Raw genomic sequence first — 19,293 nt, forward strand, 5'->3', positions numbered from 1 at the left:
GGGGGCACAATATTACAGTTTTAAATGGCTGTTTTTGTTTTTGGATGTAGTAATTGTCCATTTCTTTTGTGAACACATTAAACTCAGGTTTTACATTTACTGAATGAATGTCAAACTTTATGCTAAGAATAATATGAGATTTATAAGTAAATATTCTTTCTTATGTAGCCTATAGTTCTGTAGCTGACAAATGCAAAAATTATATTTTCCTGTACACACACACACACACACACACACACACACTCACTCACCGACAGAGAGACACACACACACACACACACACACACACACACACACACACAAACAGACACCAACCGACGACACACACACACACACACCGACAGAGACACACACACACAGACACACAGAAGACACACACACTCACCGACGAAGACACACAAACAGACACCGACAGAGACACACACACACACACGAAAGAGACACACAAACACACACCGACAGAGACACACACACACACACACAAAGAGACACACACACTCACCGACAGAGACACACACAAACACACACCGACAGAGACACACACACAAAAACACACCGACAGAGACACACACAAACACACACCGACAGAGACACACACACACACACGCACAGAAAGAGACACACACACTCACCGACAGAGACACACACAAACAGACACCGACAGAGACACACACACACACACAGAAAGAGACACACACACTCACCGACAGAGACACACACAAACACACACCGACAGAGACAAACACACACAAAAACAGACACACAAACAGACACCGACAGAGACACACAAAAACACACACACACACACAGACAGAGACACACACAGACACACACAAAAACAGACACACAAACAGACACCAACAGAGACACACACACGCACCGAAGAGACACACACAAACACCCGACAGAGACACACACACAACAACACACACACACACAAAACAGACACACAAACAGACACCAACAGAGACACACACACACACAGACACACACACACACACACAAAAACAGACACACAAACAGACACCAACAGAGACACACACACACACGCACAGAAAGAGACACACACACTCACCGACAGAGACACACACACACACAGACACACACACACACACACACAAAAACAGACACACAAACAGACACCAACAGAGACACACACACACACGCACAGAAAGAGACACACACACTCACCGACAGAGACACACACACTCACCGACAGAGACAAACACACACACACAAAAACAGACACACAAACAGACACCGACAGAGACACACACACAAAAACACACACACACGCACCGAAAAAGACACACACAAACACACACCAACAGAGACAAACACACACACACACACACACAAACACACCGACAGACAGACACACAAACACACACACACACACAGACACACCGACAGACAGACACACACACACACACCGACAGAGACACACACAAAAACACACACACACGCACCGAAAGAGACACACACAAACACACACACCGACAGAGACACGCACACACAAACACACACACACATTCAGTTTGTGTGGCTGTATGAACAACAGATGGATCCAGTCTTGCACTACTTCTTCCTGGCCGCTAGGTGGCGTCTCTGACTGTGACCATAGACTGTGACGTACAGACGTACATCCACAGGCTCGGTCGTTGTCTTCCCAAACCAGCCAATCAGAGCTCTCGCTTCGGCAGCGACCTGGAAACAGTTGCTATGTCATGTCAGCTTCGCCGAGGGGAAAGTCAATTTAATAAAATCTGATTTTAGAGGGATCTTTAAAAGCTAAAAACGTTCGTTTTAGAGCCTGAAACTTGAACACATAAACGCTGCAACACGGTCAGTGAATCCGGAACACAAATACACAATCATTCTGTCTTTTAATCGGTGTGTATTCTGTCGAAGTGACGGGAGAATTAACGCCTTGTCTGACAGTAGGGCACTTTGTAGGCTACAGGTAGAAGTTATAATACCTGATAATACAAATGATGCCTCTAAATGTGGAGATATATTAATACGTCGTGTGTAAAAGTATTATTTTGGCGCTAAATTGTTGTGACAACGCCTTTAGATAACCTACATTAAACAACAAAAATGGCGGCAGCGGGAAATACTGAAAATAGGAGTTAATGGAGATAAAAAAAAAAAAAGATGTTTACTTTTTGCGATTTTAACTTCACTTTTGATATGACGCTATTTTTGAATCACAGTTTAAATGTTTGTAATGTGAAACAAAAGTGAGTCTTTGTCAAAATCACATATGTTGCGTAAACGCTCATTTTAAAGGTTTTGTAACATCGGTTTATGGCAGTTTGGTAACCTCGCACAGACAATGCTCAGCTGTTTGAAATGTCCCGCCATCTGGTCGAGTAGGAGCTCTGCTCGCCGTCTGATTGGCTCCGCCGCAGCGTCAGTTTAAAGAGACGGCACGAGCTGCGTTCCTATTGGCCTGCTGCGTTCTAGCGCCAAGATTTCAATAAAAAGGGCGAGCGGACAACGGAAACCGCTTCAGTCTCTGCTCTTCTCCTGTGTTTGCTCTGCTCCCTAGTTTAGATTTCTTCTCTTTGTTTTACGCCAACTTTTAATTTAAGTTAACTTATCTTTTTATTTGTCTGTCCGTGTGAACTCTAGGATATAAAAATGCTTTCTGCTCGCGCCCCTCTCTCCGTGAAGAATGAAAACTCAGTCAGCAGTAAGATGGACACCATGTCTCTGAACAAAGAAAACACGGTAAGAAACGTTAAAATAGTTCCACAACTTTGTGTTTTCGTGCCTTCTAGCCTCAGCCGTTAAGTTGTAAGGTTATAGCACCTTTAGGACAATGTGTTAATTTATGTTCTATGTGGTAAGTACATTTGACAATACGCGATCAAACGTTAAAGTGTGGTTTATCTGAATGGAGCTCTGTCCACATGTCACGTATTCATTACAAAACTAGCTAGTTACAGTAAAGCTTTAACAGGAACTCCGTACGAAATCTCGCAGTTTAAAGTCGAGTATTTGACATCCAGACATCTAGTTATATACACTCCATGATGGCCGATTATACTATTATAACATATAGCCTAAGACGAAGTGTAAATTTGTTATATACTGTCTCTACCTTTTGATGGTAAGCGGTCATATGTTTTTAATTGTCGTATTTCTGGACGAAGCCTGGTGTAGCTGCTCACTACATCTGCCTGATTGCACTAACTTTTAATGTGTGTTTCACTATGATCAGCTCTAACAAAATGTAGGTTTTTGAGTGAAGAGTTTAAAGTAGTTTAAGTAGTATTTATTGTCGTTTCTCTTCCAGCCACCGAGCCTGAACACGACCCGCATCTTGGCGTCTAAAACCGCGCGAAAAATCTTCGACGACGCTACGGTAAGTGAGTCCAAAATCAGCTGAAATCTTTAAGGGTTTCATCTTATTTAACAGAAATATCATCTGCATTCATATCCAAGTCAATGATCATCAGTTCGGCTTGGTTATTGGGGTCATATGGCGCCTAAAAATGTCAGTTCTGGCGCCAAACGATCAGCTGTTCAATATGATCTACTTCCTTTTGTTTGAGATGAAATAACATTTTTAGTTATCTAAATGTGGATGATCACTAAGAAATGTTCGCTGCCTTTTGTCATAGTTTAACCTAATCTTACTTTACCTTAACTGATTGTCTCCATGTTAACTTAATTCACTTATTGACTATGTTTAAAGGATGATAGCGTTGCTTAATCTTACATTACCGTTGACTTTTTGTCTTGAACTTTAGCTTTTTGTTACTTTATGAACTTATTTGTGTGTGTATATATGGCATTTCTTGAAGCAGTTAAGTTTTTTTGATCTATTTTTTTTCTTTTTAAATAAGTACAACTTGACAAAGTAACTATTTAAGTCAGTTATGAGCTTTAGGCTCTTTGAATACAGATTTAACACACACACACACACACACACACGTCATGTGTGCCAGGATTCTCCTTTAGTCACTCAATGATTATTATTATTGATTTTTAGTTATTTCTTTGATTCTGTAATCAATCGTTAAGTTTCTAAAATGTTTCCCAGAGACCAAGTTGACGTCTTTAAACTGTTTTGTTTGAAAATCCCGACTCATCCAAAGAAAATCCACTTATTTTGGAGATCTAAAAGTCCAAAATACAACCCAGAAGAGCTTTAAATGGTCCCAGTCCATAGTTTGATCTCTGATTTAATCCAGTAACCCATGACAACCTCTGACTGCAGACAGAGGAGCAGTAAAGTGTGTAGTGAGGTGTGTGTGTGTGTGTTGTGTATTAGTAGTTTGAGAGTGTGGCATTTGTGTCTCTCAGCCCAAAGCCGTGAAGAAGAGCAGCGAGGAAGAGGAGGAGCCGCTGCTGAAGGAGAACCCTCGTCGCTTCGTCATCTTCCCCATCCAGTACCACGACATCTGGCAGATGTACAAGAAGGCCGAGGCCTCTTTCTGGACCGCAGAGGAGGTACACACACAAACACACACACACACACACACACACACAGGGAGACCCACACACACACACACACACACAGAGAGACCAACACACACAGAGACCAACACACACACACACACACACACACACACACACACACACACACACACAGAGAGACCAAACACACACACACACACAGACCAACACACACACACAGGAGACACAGACACACACACACACACACACACACACACACACACACACACACACAGAGAGACCAACACACACACACACACACACACAGAGACCCACACACACACACACACAGACCAACACAGTTAAAATATGTGCTATAGAATTTCCAAGAAACTTGTGAGCACATGTCTGTTAAAGTGGATTTAGAGTTTTCCAGCTGTGTCCATTAAATGAACTCCTCCTATTGGTCGACAGAGTTTCTGTAGCCTCGTCTCTCTCTCTGGATGATGATGATGATGTCACTTCCTGTGTGTAGGTGGATCTGTCGAAGGACGGGCAGCACTGGGACTCTCTGAAGGACGAGGAGCGCTACTTCATCTCTCACGTGTTGGCGTTCTTCGCCGCCAGCGACGGCATCGTCAACGAGAACCTGGTGAGCGTTACCGCGGTTACACGTTACCGTGGCTACACGTTATCCTTGTAACTTCTCACAGTGTTACAGTAACGGGTGACTTTGAGGATTTAAAATGGCGTTCTGCTGACTAATGGTTGCTTCTCTGAGTAATGGCGTTCTGCTGACTAATGGTTGCGTCTCTGAGTAATGGCGTTCTGCTGACTAATGGTTGCTTCTCTGAGTAATGGCGTTCTGCTGACTAATGGTTGCTTCTCTGAGTAATGGCGTTCTGCTGACTAATGGTTGCTTCTCTGAGTAATGGCGTTCTGCTGACTAATGGTTGCTTCTCTGACCAGGTGGAGCGCTTCACGCAGGAAGTCCAGGTGACCGAGGCCAGGTGTTTCTATGGTTTCCAGATCGCCATGGAGAACATCCACTCAGAGATGTACAGCCTGCTCATCAACACCTACATCAAGAAGCCAGCAGAGAGGTGAGACACACAGATATACACACATAGAGACACACACAGATATACACACAGATATACACACAGATATACACACAGATATATACACACAGATATATACACACAGATATACACACACAGATATACACACACAGACACACACAGAGACACACACAGACACACACAGAGACACACACGGATATACACACATAGAGACACACAGATATACACACATAGAGACACACACAGATATACACACATAGAGACACACACAGATATACACACAGATATACACACAGATATACACACAGATATACACACAGATATATACACACAGATATATACACACAGATATACACACACAGATATACACACACAGAGACACACACAGAGACACACACGGATATACACACATAGAGACACACAGGCAGACGCACACTACATACACATATAGAGAAACACACACACACACACACACACACACACACACACACACAGAGATGGACACACACACACACACACACACAGATGGACACACAGACACACACACAGAGACATGGACACACAGTTGATCTGAGACATGTTGTACGTATGAGAACCTTTGAGACTGAATCAGGAGCTGTTCTGAGAGCCAGAAAGCTGACCTTAAAGTCTCCTCAGTCCTATAATGGGTCCAGACTGAGAGAGAGAGAGAGACAGGTCTGTGATGATGAGAAGCGCAGGGGTACGGACCTCAGCCAATGATGGTGGCTGAGTGCTGCTGCGGGCGTTCTGATTGGAGGACGAGTGGTCCACTGTCAGAACCACAGCAGCACGAGACAGACGCTCTCCTGAACAGACGCTCCTCAGACCCTCTCAGGTCTAAAGGTCCTGCTGCTGGGTCTCTAGTGGTCCCTCCCAGAGCCTCATGGTGGACTGGTGTCCTGCTGCTGGGTCTCTAGTGGTCCCTCCCAGAGCCTCATGGTGGACTGGTGTCCTGCTGCTGGATCTCTAGTGGTCCCTCCCAGAGCCTCATGGTGGACTGGTGTCCTGCTGCTGGGTCTCTAGTGGTCCCTCCCAGAGCCTCATGGTGGACTGGTGTCCTGCTGCTGGGTCTCTAGTGGTCCCTCCCAGAGCCTCATGGTGGCCTGGTGTCCTGCTGCTGGGTCTCTAGTGGTCCCTCCCAGAGCCTCATGGTGGACTGGTGTCCTGCTGCTGGATCTCTAGTGGTCCCTCCCAGAGCCTCATGGTGGACTGGTGTCCTGCTGCTGGGTCTCTAGTGGTCCCTCCCAGAGCCTCATGGTGGACTGGTGTCCTGCTGCTGGATCTCTAGTGGTCCCTACCAGAGCCTCATGGTGGACTGGTGTCCTGCTGCTGGGTCTCTAGTGGTCCCTACCAGAGCCTCATGGTGGCCTAGTGTCCTGCTGCTGGATCTCTAGTGGTCCCTCCCAGAGCCTCATGGTGGACTGGTGTCCTGCTGCTGGATCTCCTAAATGTCTCGGCCTTTAAAAAGTCTTTTTAGTCATTTAGGGACTGCTTTTTCTTTTGTACCTAACATGTGTCTCAATTCAGATACTTCTGTAAGTACACTTGCATGTAGTACGCTGTGTACTCTCCTGTGTAGTACGCTGTGTACTCTCCTGTGTAGTACGCTGTGTACTCTCCCTGTGTAGTACGCTGTGTACTCTCCTGTGTAGTACGCTGTGTACTCTCTTGTGTAGTACGCTGTGTACTTGTGTAGTGCGTGTACATTTCGACAGAGTCTTTATCTTTGTAACTGTGAACTGCAATCTACTTTTCTAGTCTCTAAATCTACTTTTCTAGTCTCTAAATCTCTCTAAATCTACTTTTCTAGTCTCTAAATCTCTCTAAATCTACTTTTCTGTCTCTAAATCTACTTTTCTAGTCTCTAAATCTACTTTTCTAGTCTCTAAATCTACTTTTCTAGTCTCTAAATCTACTTTTCTAGTCTCTAAATCTACTTTTCTGGTCTCTAAATCTACTTTTCTAGTCTCTAAATCTCTCTAAATCTACTTTTCTAGTCTCTAAATCTCTCTAAATCTACTTTTCTGTCTCTAAATCTACTTTTCTAGTCTCTAAATCTACTTTTCTAGTCTCTAAATCTAAATCTAATTTTCTAGTCTCTAAATCTACTTTTCTAGTCTCTAAATCTACTTTTCTAGTCTCTAAATCTACTTTTCTAGTCTCTAAATCTACTTTTCTAGTCTCTAAATCTACTTTTCTAGTCTCTAAATCTACTTTTCTAGTCTCTAAATCTACTTTTCTAGTCTCTAAATCTACTTTTCTAGTCTCTAAATCTCTCTAAATCTACTTTTCTAGTCTCTAAATCTACTTTTCTGGTCTCTAAATCTACTTTTCTAGTCTCTAAATCTACTTTTCTAGTCTCTAAATCTACTTTTCTAGTCTCTAAATCTATTTTCTAGTCTCTAAATCTACTTTTCTAGTCTCTAAATCTACTTTTCTAGTCTCTAAATCTACTTTTCTAGTCTCTAAATCTACTTTTCTAGTCTCTAAATCTCTCTAAATCTACTTTTCTAGTCTCTAAATCTACTTTTCTAGTCTCTAAATCTACTTTTCTGGTCTCTAAATCTCTCTAAATCTACTTTTCTAGTCTCTAAATCTACTTTTCTAGTCTTTAATCTACTTTCTAGTCTCTAACTACTTTTCTGGTCTCTAAATCTACTTTTCTAGTCTCTAAATCTCTAAATCTTCTTCTAGTCTCTAAATCTACTTTTCTGGCTCTAAATCTACTTTTCTAGTCTCTAAACCTACTTTTCTAGTCTCTAAACCTACTTTTCTAGTCTCTAAATCTACTTTTCTAGTCTCTAAATCTACTTTCTAGTCTCTAAATCTACTTTCTCTCTAAATCTACTTTTCTAGTCTCTAAATCTACTTTCTAGTCATCTACTTTCTAGTCTCTAAATCTACTTTTCTAGTCTCTAAATCTATTTTCTAGTCTCTAAATCTACTTTCTAGTCATCTACTTTCTAGTCTCTAAATCTACTTTCTAGTCTCTAAATCTACTTTCTAGTCTCTAAATCTACTTTCTAGTCTCTAAATCTAATTTTCTAGTCTCTAAATCTACTTTCTAGTCTGTAAATGCAGAGCGTCTGGCTTGTTTTCTCCTACGGGACTAGAAGACCTTTTGTATAACTGACTTTAGTAAAGGTCAGCGTGTTGTTCTGAGCGCCTGACGGTGTGTTCAATGTCCTGCAGAGAATACCTGTTCAACGCCATCGAGACTCTGCCCTGTGTGAAGAAGAAGGCCGACTGGGCCATCAACTGGATCGGCAACCAGAACGCCGGATTTGGTAAAGACACACACACACACACACACACACACACACACACACACACACACACACACACACACACACACACACATACTATACACACACACACACTACACACACACACACATACTATAACACACACACACACACACTATATACACACACACACACACACACTATATAAACACAACAGACACACACACACACACACACACACACACACACACACACACACACACACACACACACACACACACACACTCTCCTAGAGAGACACAGACAGACACACACACACACACTATACACACACACACACACACTCCTAGAGAGACACAGACAGACACAGACAGACAGAGACACACACACACACACACACACACCAGACAGACACAGAGACACGCACACACACAGACATACACACTCCCCACACGGACACACAAATACTCCAGACACACACACACTAGGCTTCTGGAGTCGGTACTCTCTCTACACACACCAGACAGGAGGTGGTGTCAGCCGGTCTGGTGACCTTTTCTTCTTCTTCCTCCAGGAGAGCGCGTGGTGGCCTTCGCCGCCGTGGAGGGAATCTTCTTCTCTGGTTCCTTCGCCGCCATCTTCTGGCTGAAGAAGAGAGGCCTGATGCCCGGCCTGACCTTCTCCAACGAGCTCATCAGCAGAGACGAGGTCACTATGGTTACTATACATTAGTTACTATAAGTTAGTTACTATAAGTCAGTTACTATAAGTCAGTTACTATACTTTAGTTACTATAAGTCAGTTACTATACTTTAGTTACTATAAGTCAGTTACTATACTTTAGTTACTATAAGTCAGTTACTATACATTAGTTACTATAAGTTAGTTACTATAAGTCAGTTACTATACTTTAGTTACTATAAGTCAGTTACTACTATAAGTCAGTTACTACTATAAGTCAGTTACTACTATAAGTCAGTTACTATACTTTAGTTACTATAAGTCAGTTACTATACATTAGTTACTATAAGTTAGTTACTATAAGTCAGTTACTATACTTTAGTTACTATAAGTCAGTTACTACTATAAGTCAGTTACTACTATAAGTCAGTTACTATACTTTAGTTACTATAAGTCAGTTACTACTATAAGTCAGTTACTATACTTTAGTTACTATACATTAGTTACTATGTTAGTTACTATAAGTCAGTTACTATACATTAGTTACTGTAAGTCAGTTACTATACATTAGTTACTGTAAGTCAGTTACTATACATTAGTTACTATACATTAGTTACTGTAAGTCAGTTACTATACATTAGTTACTGTAAGTCAGTTACTATAAATTAGTTACTGTAAGTCAGTTACTATAAATTAGTTACTGTAAGTCAGTTACTATACATTAGTTACTATACATTAGTTACTATAAGTCAGTTACTATGTTAGTTACTATAAGTCAGTTACTATACATTAGTTACTATACATTAGTTACTATAGTTACTATACATTAGTTACTATACATTAGTTACTATAAGTCAGTTACTATACATTAGTTACTATAAGTCAGTTACTATACTTTAGTTACTATAAGTCAGTTACTATAGTTACTATACTTTAGTTACTGTAAGTCAGTTACTATAGTTACTATACTTTAGTTACTGTAAGTCAGTTACTGTAAGTCAGTTACTATACTTTAGTTACTGTAAGTCAGTTACTGTAAGTCAGTTACTATACTTTAGTTACTGTAAGTCAGTTACTATAGTTACTATACTTTAGTTACTGTAAGTCAGTTACTGTAAGTCAGTTACTATACTTTAGTTACTGTAAGTCAGTTACTGTAAGTCAGTTACTATACTTTAGTTACTACACATCGGCAATAATGTGACCAGCAGTGATCGAGAAACGTGTGTGTAACTGGTGTGTGTAACTGGTGTGTGTAACTGGTGTGTGTAACTGGTGTGTGTAACTGTGTGTGTGTGTGTGTAACTGGTGTGTGTGTGTGTAACTGGTGTGTGTGTGTGTGTAACTGGTGTGTGTGTGTGTGTGTAACTGGTGTGTGTGTGTGTAACTGGTGTGTGTAACTTGTGTGTGTGTGTGTAACTGGTGTGTTTTGTGTGTGTGTGTGTGTGTGTGTGTGTGTGTGTGTGTGTGTGTAACTTGTGTGTGTTTGTGGTTCCAGGGTCTCCACTGTGACTTTGCGTGTCTGATGTTCAAACATCTGGTGAACAAACCGTCGGCAGAAACAGTCACAGAGATCATCAGGAACGCTGTGGAGATCGAGCAGGTCGGTCCTCCCCTCAAACCCTCTATTATTATTATTATTATTATTATTATTATTTTATTATTATTATTATTATTAATTCATCTCAGACTACCAACACGCTGAAAGAGAAATCAGTCCTCTGAGATCTTAAGAAGAAGCCGACAGACAGAAACCTGTTGATGTACTTTATATAATATCATCTTATTCCAGAATAACTCACCAGATGTGTACATATACTGCAGATGGTTAACATCTGGTTAACATCTGGTTAACCAGATGTTAACCAGGGCTGGGACCATACAGCTATCTGGATCATCATCATCATATCGGGACTTTAAGATCTCAGCAAATATCGTATCATTGAGATATCTTATCGGTATCCAACTTGTGATTTACAACCTGATGTTGAACTGGTTCTAAAGGTCTCTCTCTCTCTGTCTGTCTCTGTCTCTGTCTCTCTCTCTCTGTATCTGTCTCTGTATCTGTCTCTCTCTCTGTCTGTCTCTGTCTCTCTCTCTCTGTATCTGTCTCTGTATCTGTCTCTCTGTCTGTCTGTCTCTGTCTGTCTCTCTGTCTGTCTGTCTGTCTGTCATCAGGAGTTCCTGACCGAGGCTCTGCCGGTGAAGCTGATCGGGATGAACTGTGAGCTGATGAAGCAGTACATCGAGTTCGTGGCCGACAGACTGATGCTGGAGCTCGGCTTCACCAAGGTAACTCCCCCAGAACCTACCTGATGGTTTAGGATTATTTAAATGTTGCCGTGAGAGGTCTGTGATGATGAGAAGCGCAGGGGTACGGACCTCAGCCAATGATGGTGGCTGAGTGCTGCTGCGGGCGTTCTGATTGGAGGACGAGTGGTCCACTGTCAGAACCACAGCAGCACGAGACAGACGCTCTCCTGAACAGACGCTCCTCAGACCCTCTCAGGTCTAAAGGTCCTGCTGCTGGGTCTCTAGTGGTCCCTCCCAGAGCCTCATGGTGGACTGGTGTCCTGCTGCTGGGTCTCTAGTGGTCCCTCCCAGAGCCTCATGGTGGACTGGTGTCCTGCTGCTGGGTCTCTAGTGGTCCCTCCCAGAGCCTCATGGTGGACTGGTGTCCTGCTGCTGGGTCTCTAGTGGTCCCTCCCAGAGCCTCATGGTGGACTGGACCACAGCTTCACCTCATCAAACCCAAACTGCTTTAAAAGAGGTTCCTGGGAGCCCAGACCTCACATTTCTCACTTCACTCAAGTTCCCCGTTTACTCCTAAATGTCTAGGCCTTTAAAAAGTCTTCACTTCTACTGGGCCTGTCATTTAGGGACTGCTTTTCTTTTGTACGTTTGATTTAGTTGTGATTTATAGGGGTTGAATTGAATTATACATTCACTTTAAAAAGTCCTAAATGTGACTCAGTGGGACCTTGTTTTAAAGGCTTCCTGTCAGCCAGAGCAACTGGTCTGTTTAGACGGAAACTATCTGAAGAGAACGCTTAAAGGTATTGTGGAGGATTTTCTTTTTCCGGGTGGATCATCAAGACTATTGGTCCTCCTGGTTGTCAATCATTCTGGCGCTATGTTTACGTAAGGCCGTGGTACGTGCTCGTCCCTAGCTTTCAGGTGTATATGTGTGGTGAGCTTGAGCTACGGTTTCAGCCATTCATTAAAGCATTGAAGCTTTTGGGAGAATATTTCACACGTTGGCGTGCGCTGAAAGCACAGGTTGGGCTTCCCACTGATGCCTTAGTCGTGAATTTTCTATTCGACAGGTAAAGTTTGGCGGCTATTTGGAGAAATCCATTTAAAATCACTGCTAGTGAAAGTTGATGTAAGCTATGATTAGCGATGCTAGCCCTGGCACAAGTCACGCACCGCGCACACACGGTAAACATCTCAATGTGTGAAAAAGTGCAAATCTTCTTTCTGAAAGTAGCTTGTATGAACCATGCCGACAGCAACTTGTAAACAGTGCGCTCTCGTGCACACGTTTAATAGGTGTTCCCTCTCGGGAGCAGGCAGAGTGTTGCGCATGTGCATTTTTTTTTCAAAAAGTACAGAGGGCGGTTCTTTTCATCCTGACTCCGCCAGATGGATCGCTTCGCATTTGCTCGGCATATCCATCTGGGAACTTTCCGTTGGAGAACTTTTGGGAAGGGGCGAAAATACTGGTTAGCTGATTGGATGAACCATCTGTCTATCACCTATGTTGGTGATAGACGGGCCAAATCAACCAATCAGATCCACGAAGTGTATGAAAATATATCCACGAGCCAGGCTACCCCTGCTGCTGCTGCAGGCAGAGCATAGCTCGTTAGCTCAGCAAGCTAGCAGCATGTCGGTAAAGGAGATTTGCCGTTTGTGTAACGAGAATTTAGGAATAAAAGGCCCCATTTCATGTTCCCGGACCACTGTCTGAAAATACTGGTTAGCTGATTGGATAAACCATCTGTCTATCGCCACCTAACCCACCTCAAAACAAACGCTGATTGGTCGGTCGTTTGGTGAGCGGCTCCAAATTTTCTCTATCTCAAGATGCCAGACTGATCTGCGAGTGGAAAACTGGAGCTCGCGAGATCAGGACGGTCTCACGAGGCTAGTTCTTTTCTAAAATTCGGGAAAATCCTCCACAATACCTTTTTAAGCGGCGCTGGGTTCTCACTTTTTATTTCGCATTTTTAGACGAGCGTGCAAATGGTGACGCAAAAGTGTGAAATGTGATGTAGTATACACACCAGGCAGCTAGGTGGTAAAGTGTGAAGCACTGATACACAACACCACACAGTCCTTCCTTCTACTTCTCTCCCTGGTAGCACCAAACAAACTACATGAAAGCTGACTATTTACGAGGAGGTGGAGATATTGACACACACACACACACACACACACACACACCACACACACACACACACACACACACACACACCTCCTGTGACCAGGGCCTAAATATTCCTCTTTAACATGTCTCCTGTTGTGATATTATAGGGGTTGAGTTTAGTTCATGTTGTCTTTTTAAAAGGTCTTAAATGTGACTCTGTGGAGACTGGCTTCCTGTCGGCCAGGTGTGTGTGTGTCATATCTGACCAAACTGACCTGTGTGTGTCTGTGTTGTGTGTCTGTGTTGTGTGTCTGTGTGTAGATCTACCGCGTGGAGAACCCCTTTGACTTCATGGAGAACATCTCTCTGGAGGGCAAGACCAACTTCTTCGAGAAGCGAGTGGGCGAGTACCAGCGGATGGGCGTGATGTCGGGCTCCACCGACAACACCTTCAGGCTGGACGCCGACTTCTGAGACCCAGGTGGCGCCATCGCACACTCAGCCACACGTTCACATGGCGGGACAATGACCACGCCGTTATGCGCTTAAAACACAAACTCTAAACCGGGACTAGAAAGTTCTCAGAGTCTCTTCTCTCTCTCTCTCTCTCTCAAAGTGGAATCACTCCGAACTACATGTACAAAAAGGTCTCTTATCTCAGGTGTTTAAATTACTATTTTATAGGGATGCACCGAATCCAGATTTTTGGGGTTTTCGGCTGAATCCTGAACCCCCTGGTTGAGATGGTGCTGACTCCTCCTCCCATCCTCAGTCCATGAACACAGTAAACACATGAATGAAGTAAACAGGGACTGTCCTTCCTTTGCCGTACCTGAAGTTGCTGCATTCTGGCTGCTGTCTGGAGATTCCTTCGTGCACCACTTGTATTCTTTCGGCTGTTTCGTACCAAATGTAACAGCGGCCATGTTGTGTATAGTTTAGGGTCCTCGCCACCGCCAGACCAATCAGCATTGAACATGTAGCTGGACTTGAATGGCCTTCTTTTGACTGAAAGTACTGCCAAACAACTTTCTGCTCACCAGATCCATGTCCACTTCCTTACAGCCTACTGCTCACCAGATCCATGTCCACTTCCTTACAGCCTACTATTCCCCAGATCCATGTCCACTTTATCACAGCCTACTGCTCACCAGATCCATGTCCACTTTCTCACAGCCTACTGCTCACCAGATCCATGTCCACTTCCTTACAGCCTACTGCTCACCAGATCCATGTCCACTTCCTTACAGCCTACTGCTCACCAGATCCATGTCCACTTTCTCACAGCCTACTGCTCACCAGATCCATGTCCACTTCCTTACAGCCTACTGCTCACCAGATCCATGTCCACTTTCTCACAGCCTACTGCTCACCAGATCCATGTCCACTTCCTTACAGCCTACTATTCACCAGATCCATGTCCACTTCCTCACAGCCTACTACTCACCAGATCCATGTCCACTTCCTTACAGCCTACTGCTCACCAGATCCATGTCCACTTCCTCACAGCCTACTGCTCACCAGATCCATGTCCACTTCCTCACAGCCTACTGCATTGAACGCTCCACCTACATAACATAAACGCCTTCCCGTAATCAGCCGCGCCGTCACTACGGCGACCAGCGTAGCGCGCCGAGTGCAAGCGTAGTGTTCGGTTCCCTGGGGGAAAAAATTCTAACGTTCGACAGAAACCCAACACCGTCAAAAAGCCCAATATTCGGCCAGATCTTAAACCCAATCCTGGATTTGGTGCATCCCTGCTATTTTATTAACTGAGCTTTTCAGCCAATCGGAGCGCAGATGGTAAGCCCGGGGATCTGCCTCCAAAACCTTATCTGGATAACTGTTGGGTGAACTCAGCAGATAACCTGGAAGAGTTTGGATCAGACTCCTGTTTTTAGTTTGTTTTGTATAAAATGTGCTATATTAGTATGTTTTTGTAGTGTTTTTATAATTTGTACAGTAGTTTTTTTATAATTTGTAATAAAGTCAGAGATACTGTGTATATATAAATGCCTCAATTCTGTTTGTTACTACATGTCCACTTTGGTGAAGTTTGGTTTTAAACACAGCCAGGAAGGTTTTACTATCATTAAAATGAATAAATGGTGTTTAGACCTGAGAAAATGCTCCCATAACTCGCCATTAAAACCAGATTATTTGAATGTTTTTGGGTTAAAGAAATGACAATCGCAGAAAACGGCAACGATCTGCTCTAACAAGCTCAAAACATTTTAGAGGAAGATGGATTTTCCGTTTATATGGCCGTGAAAACTCAACTTCACCAAGAATCCCATCCAGAGACAGTTGATTTAACTGTATTACTGCAGGTCTCATAGTCTTCTCACTTAGTTTGGTCCACATAGGCCTCTTTTTCCAACCAAGTAGTACAGGAACGTAGTGTAGAAAAGTCCACTTCTAAGCAGATCTAACTACTCTCCCCCAAAACTGGTTTTCCCCATTTGCGTTCACACTGGCCAGGTGGCCATAGGGACTATAGGAGGGGTAAGGGAGGGACGCAAGCACAGCAACTGTCTCTATAGCTTTAAAATCAGAAAACAAATGCACCAAGAAAAGGGTGTACTAAATCGTGTGTGTATTTAGCATATGTGTCATTTAAACGTGTGGTTTAACTCCAAAAAGGCAGTTAACCACAGGTTCCCATTAATCTCATGATGGACATGTGTTGTGATAGTTAAACAAACTCTCAGACCATGAAGTGATGAATAAGATGGCGAAAACTATATTTTGTAATATAAAATTGTCCCGTTGTTGGTCTGTCTGTACCGGGAAACCAGACCCTGGTTGACCTATAGGTCCCGATGCTGAAAAGGGAGCAGCGAAAAGAGCCTACTCTGGAGTAGGAGCTGAAAGAGTTACAGGAACTGCAGCCAGAGGGACTTAAAAATCCCCAAATTAGTCCAGTCTGAACACGAGAGAGAGAGAGAGGGTTCTAGGAACTGCACAAGTCCCTCCTGTTGGAAAGCGGCTATAAACTCCTAAAAACAGTTAGTTGGTTTAATTATAAGGTCTTGAGACTGTTTATTATCATTACTGCTTAGGAAAGTTTAGTTTTGTTTAAACATGTCCCCACTGAGAGAGCATGACAGTTTATAAAGTCACCGATTACAAGTAAAAGGTAACTTACAAGACACCACATCCTGTGACCTCACTGATCTCTCTCTAGAAAAACACGGACAGACTCAGATTATTATTCTAAATGTCTGACAACATTATGGGATGGATCCCTACAGAGATAGACCTTTTAGTTAAAGAGTAAGATCCTTTTAGTTTAACATGAAACAGCCCCGAAATCACCATCACCAAACTCCACCAGACTCCATGTAAATAATCAGCTTAGTGTGTAAGAGCATATCTCCACCAGCTCCATGTAAATAATCAGATTTAGCGTAAACACATATCTCCACACTCCATGTAAATAATCAGGACTTTTAGTGTGTATAGAGCCAGCATATCTCCACCAGACTCCATGTAAATAATCAGGACTTTTAGCGTGTATAGAGCCAGCATATCTCCACCAGACTCCATGTAAATAATCAGGACTTTTAGTGTGTATAGAGCCAGCATATCTCCACCAGACTCCATGTAAATAATCAGGACTTTTAGCGTGTATAGAGCCAGCATATCTCCACCAGACTCCATGTAAATAATCAGGACTTTTAGCGTGTATAGAGCCAGCATGTTTCCACCAGACTCCATGTAAATAATCAGGACTTTTAGCGTCTATAGAGCCAGCATATCTCCACCAGACTCCATGTAAATAATCAGGACTTTTAGTGTGTATAGAGCCAGCATATCTCCACCAGACTCCATGTAAATAATCAGGACTTTTAGCGTGTATAGAGCCAGCATATCTCCACATGTAAATCAGTAAACTGTGTGTTTATTTCAACCCAAACTAGAGTTGTGATGGTTGGAAAAGTCGAAAGACGACACAAAACGACTTTTAAAAGTCTTGTTTTGTTTCTGTCCACTTTGAATGTGTGTTTCACGATGCTAAAATTACTGATTATTTACATGGAGTCTGGTGGGTTTAGCGAACGCAATTTCGCGGATGATTTTGGATTTTTAAGATTGATTTTTATTTCTATGGAAGTGGCAGACAAACAAGAAGTCAACTTGCAGTATTACCACAATATAAACATTCAACATGGGAGAATCCCTAAAAAAAATAATACGGACATTTTGTGAAAGGCGATTTAATTAAAAGCTTCAAACTGGATTATTCTGGAGGAGAAATACTGATTAGATTAGAGTCGGGTGGAGGTAAATCAATCATTATTAGAATCATAAGACTTGAATTGACCTCCTACCAAAACACCCTGTGGTCTGGTAAGGAGCGGTCAGCTACGTCATCACGCCGTATTGCAATCTATTACTGCAGTCTAGTAAGGAGCGGTCAGCTACGTCATCACGCCGTACTACAATCTGTATTTAATATTTAATTTAATAAACGTATTCAAACTAGAAAAAGATAGAAATTAAGTACGTAGTTTATCTACATTTGTGTCGATTAAAAAGGGAACCTTTTTAACCGCTATTTCCGGTTTGTCTCGTCCTTGTATTAAATTCGCCGTGCTGGACGTTAAATAAGGAAGTAAACAAAAGTTAGGACTAGCTTCACGTTTCTGCTTTTCTGCTCCCAAAATGTCTGCAACAACGCCGAGACAGACGTTTTTAAACCCGGTAAGATACTTTCTTTCTCTATCTCAGGTCCATTAATTGTCATCCATTCATTTTTATATGTGTCATTAACGTTTAATTGACTTATTATTGAGGATTTAGCCGGTGAGCAGGCAAGCTAGCATCTATGCTAAGCGCTCCATTTACATTCGTTGTATCCGCTGCGCAGTGTCGTAAATATTTAATAATGTGACCGTGTCTTATATAACATGTCTTACAAAAACAAACTTAACTCAATCTGATAGTATTCCTGGTGAATTCGGCACATATGTCATCCATTAAATAACTTTTATTTCAGTAAAATGTCCCGCCGAAAGGTCTGTTCCAGACTGCTAGCTTCCGCAGTGCGTCTGACAGACTCCTGATTTATACTTCATTTCATCTGCAACTGGATCAATATGGGAGTGGTTCATGTATGCCGAATTAAAAAGCGCTTATTTATAATTAGTGTAACGACTTAGTTTAAGTCATTTTGTTCGGAAGCATACGGGAAACGCAATGAAAAGTATTAAAATATGCATAATTTCTAATGGAGTTTGGTGTCGATAACAGAAAATGGTTCTATAGGCTTCTTAAATGACTACACTAACTCTCTGAGTGACTGATGGGAGCAACGATCTTTTAAATTGGGCCAGTATTAGTTTTTCTCACTTGCTAGAGCACTAAAACCCAGTTGCCTGAACTCTTTTAGCTAATTGTGCAGTCTGTTGTCAATACCTTAAACCACGGATCTTCACGGGGGTCCGGGGCCCCTTGGGGGTCCTCAGAGTCAATGCAG

At 42.5% G+C, this 19,293-nt stretch overlaps 2 protein-coding genes and 2 non-coding genes across 4 annotated transcripts in view; all 4 read left to right on the forward strand.

The window, feature by feature from the left end:
* Positions 1–1,723: 1,723 nt before the first annotated feature.
* Positions 1,724–14,548, forward strand: LOC120546659 (ribonucleoside-diphosphate reductase subunit M2). The gene is made up of 11 exons (XM_039781778.1): positions 1,724–1,845; positions 2,638–2,736; positions 3,305–3,373; positions 4,318–4,464; positions 4,946–5,062; positions 5,380–5,513; positions 8,706–8,800; positions 9,333–9,466; positions 10,938–11,042; positions 11,618–11,731; positions 14,133–14,548. Exons 2-11 carry the CDS (start codon positions 2,647–2,649, stop codon positions 14,283–14,285), a joined length of 1,158 nt encoding a protein of 385 aa, XP_039637712.1. The 5' UTR covers positions 1,724–1,845; positions 2,638–2,646; the 3' UTR covers positions 14,286–14,548.
* On the forward strand, positions 6,190–6,328 carry LOC120547360. Its single transcript, XR_005637062.1, has one exon. It is a non-coding gene; the product is annotated as a small nucleolar RNA SNORD94 (small nucleolar RNA).
* LOC120547361 lies at positions 11,790–11,928 on the forward strand. The gene has a single exon (XR_005637063.1). It is a non-coding gene; the product is annotated as a small nucleolar RNA SNORD94 (small nucleolar RNA).
* Positions 14,549–18,289: 3,741 nt separating the features above from the next.
* LOC120546454 (galectin-8-like) overlaps positions 18,290–19,293 on the forward strand; it is an 8,700-nt gene continuing 7,696 nt past the window's right edge. Inside the window, exon 1 of the mRNA XM_039781382.1 lies at positions 18,290–18,518. Within this exon, the coding sequence (XP_039637316.1) occupies positions 18,480–18,518 (39 nt within the window). The 5' untranslated portion in view covers positions 18,290–18,479. The remainder of the gene's footprint in view (positions 18,519–19,293) is intronic.

The sequence above is a fragment of the Perca fluviatilis genome, chromosome 18 (genome assembly GCF_010015445.1).
Source record: "Perca fluviatilis chromosome 18, GENO_Pfluv_1.0, whole genome shotgun sequence".
Taxonomy (NCBI): domain Eukaryota; kingdom Metazoa; phylum Chordata; class Actinopteri; order Perciformes; family Percidae; genus Perca; species Perca fluviatilis.

Bases quoted from the DNA above. Each gene is read 5' to 3' on its own strand.
- LOC120546659 (XM_039781778.1), top strand. From the start codon at position 2,647: ATGCTTTCTGCTCGCGCCCCTCTCTCCGTGAAGAATGAAAACTCAGTC. The intron at 2,737-3,304 runs GTAAGAAACGTT...TTTCTCTTCCAG, and splicing joins CTCTGAACAAAGAAAACACG to CCACCGAGCCTGAACACGAC. The intron at 11,732-14,132 runs GTAACTCCCCCA...GTCTGTGTGTAG, and splicing joins TGGAGCTCGGCTTCACCAAG to ATCTACCGCGTGGAGAACCC.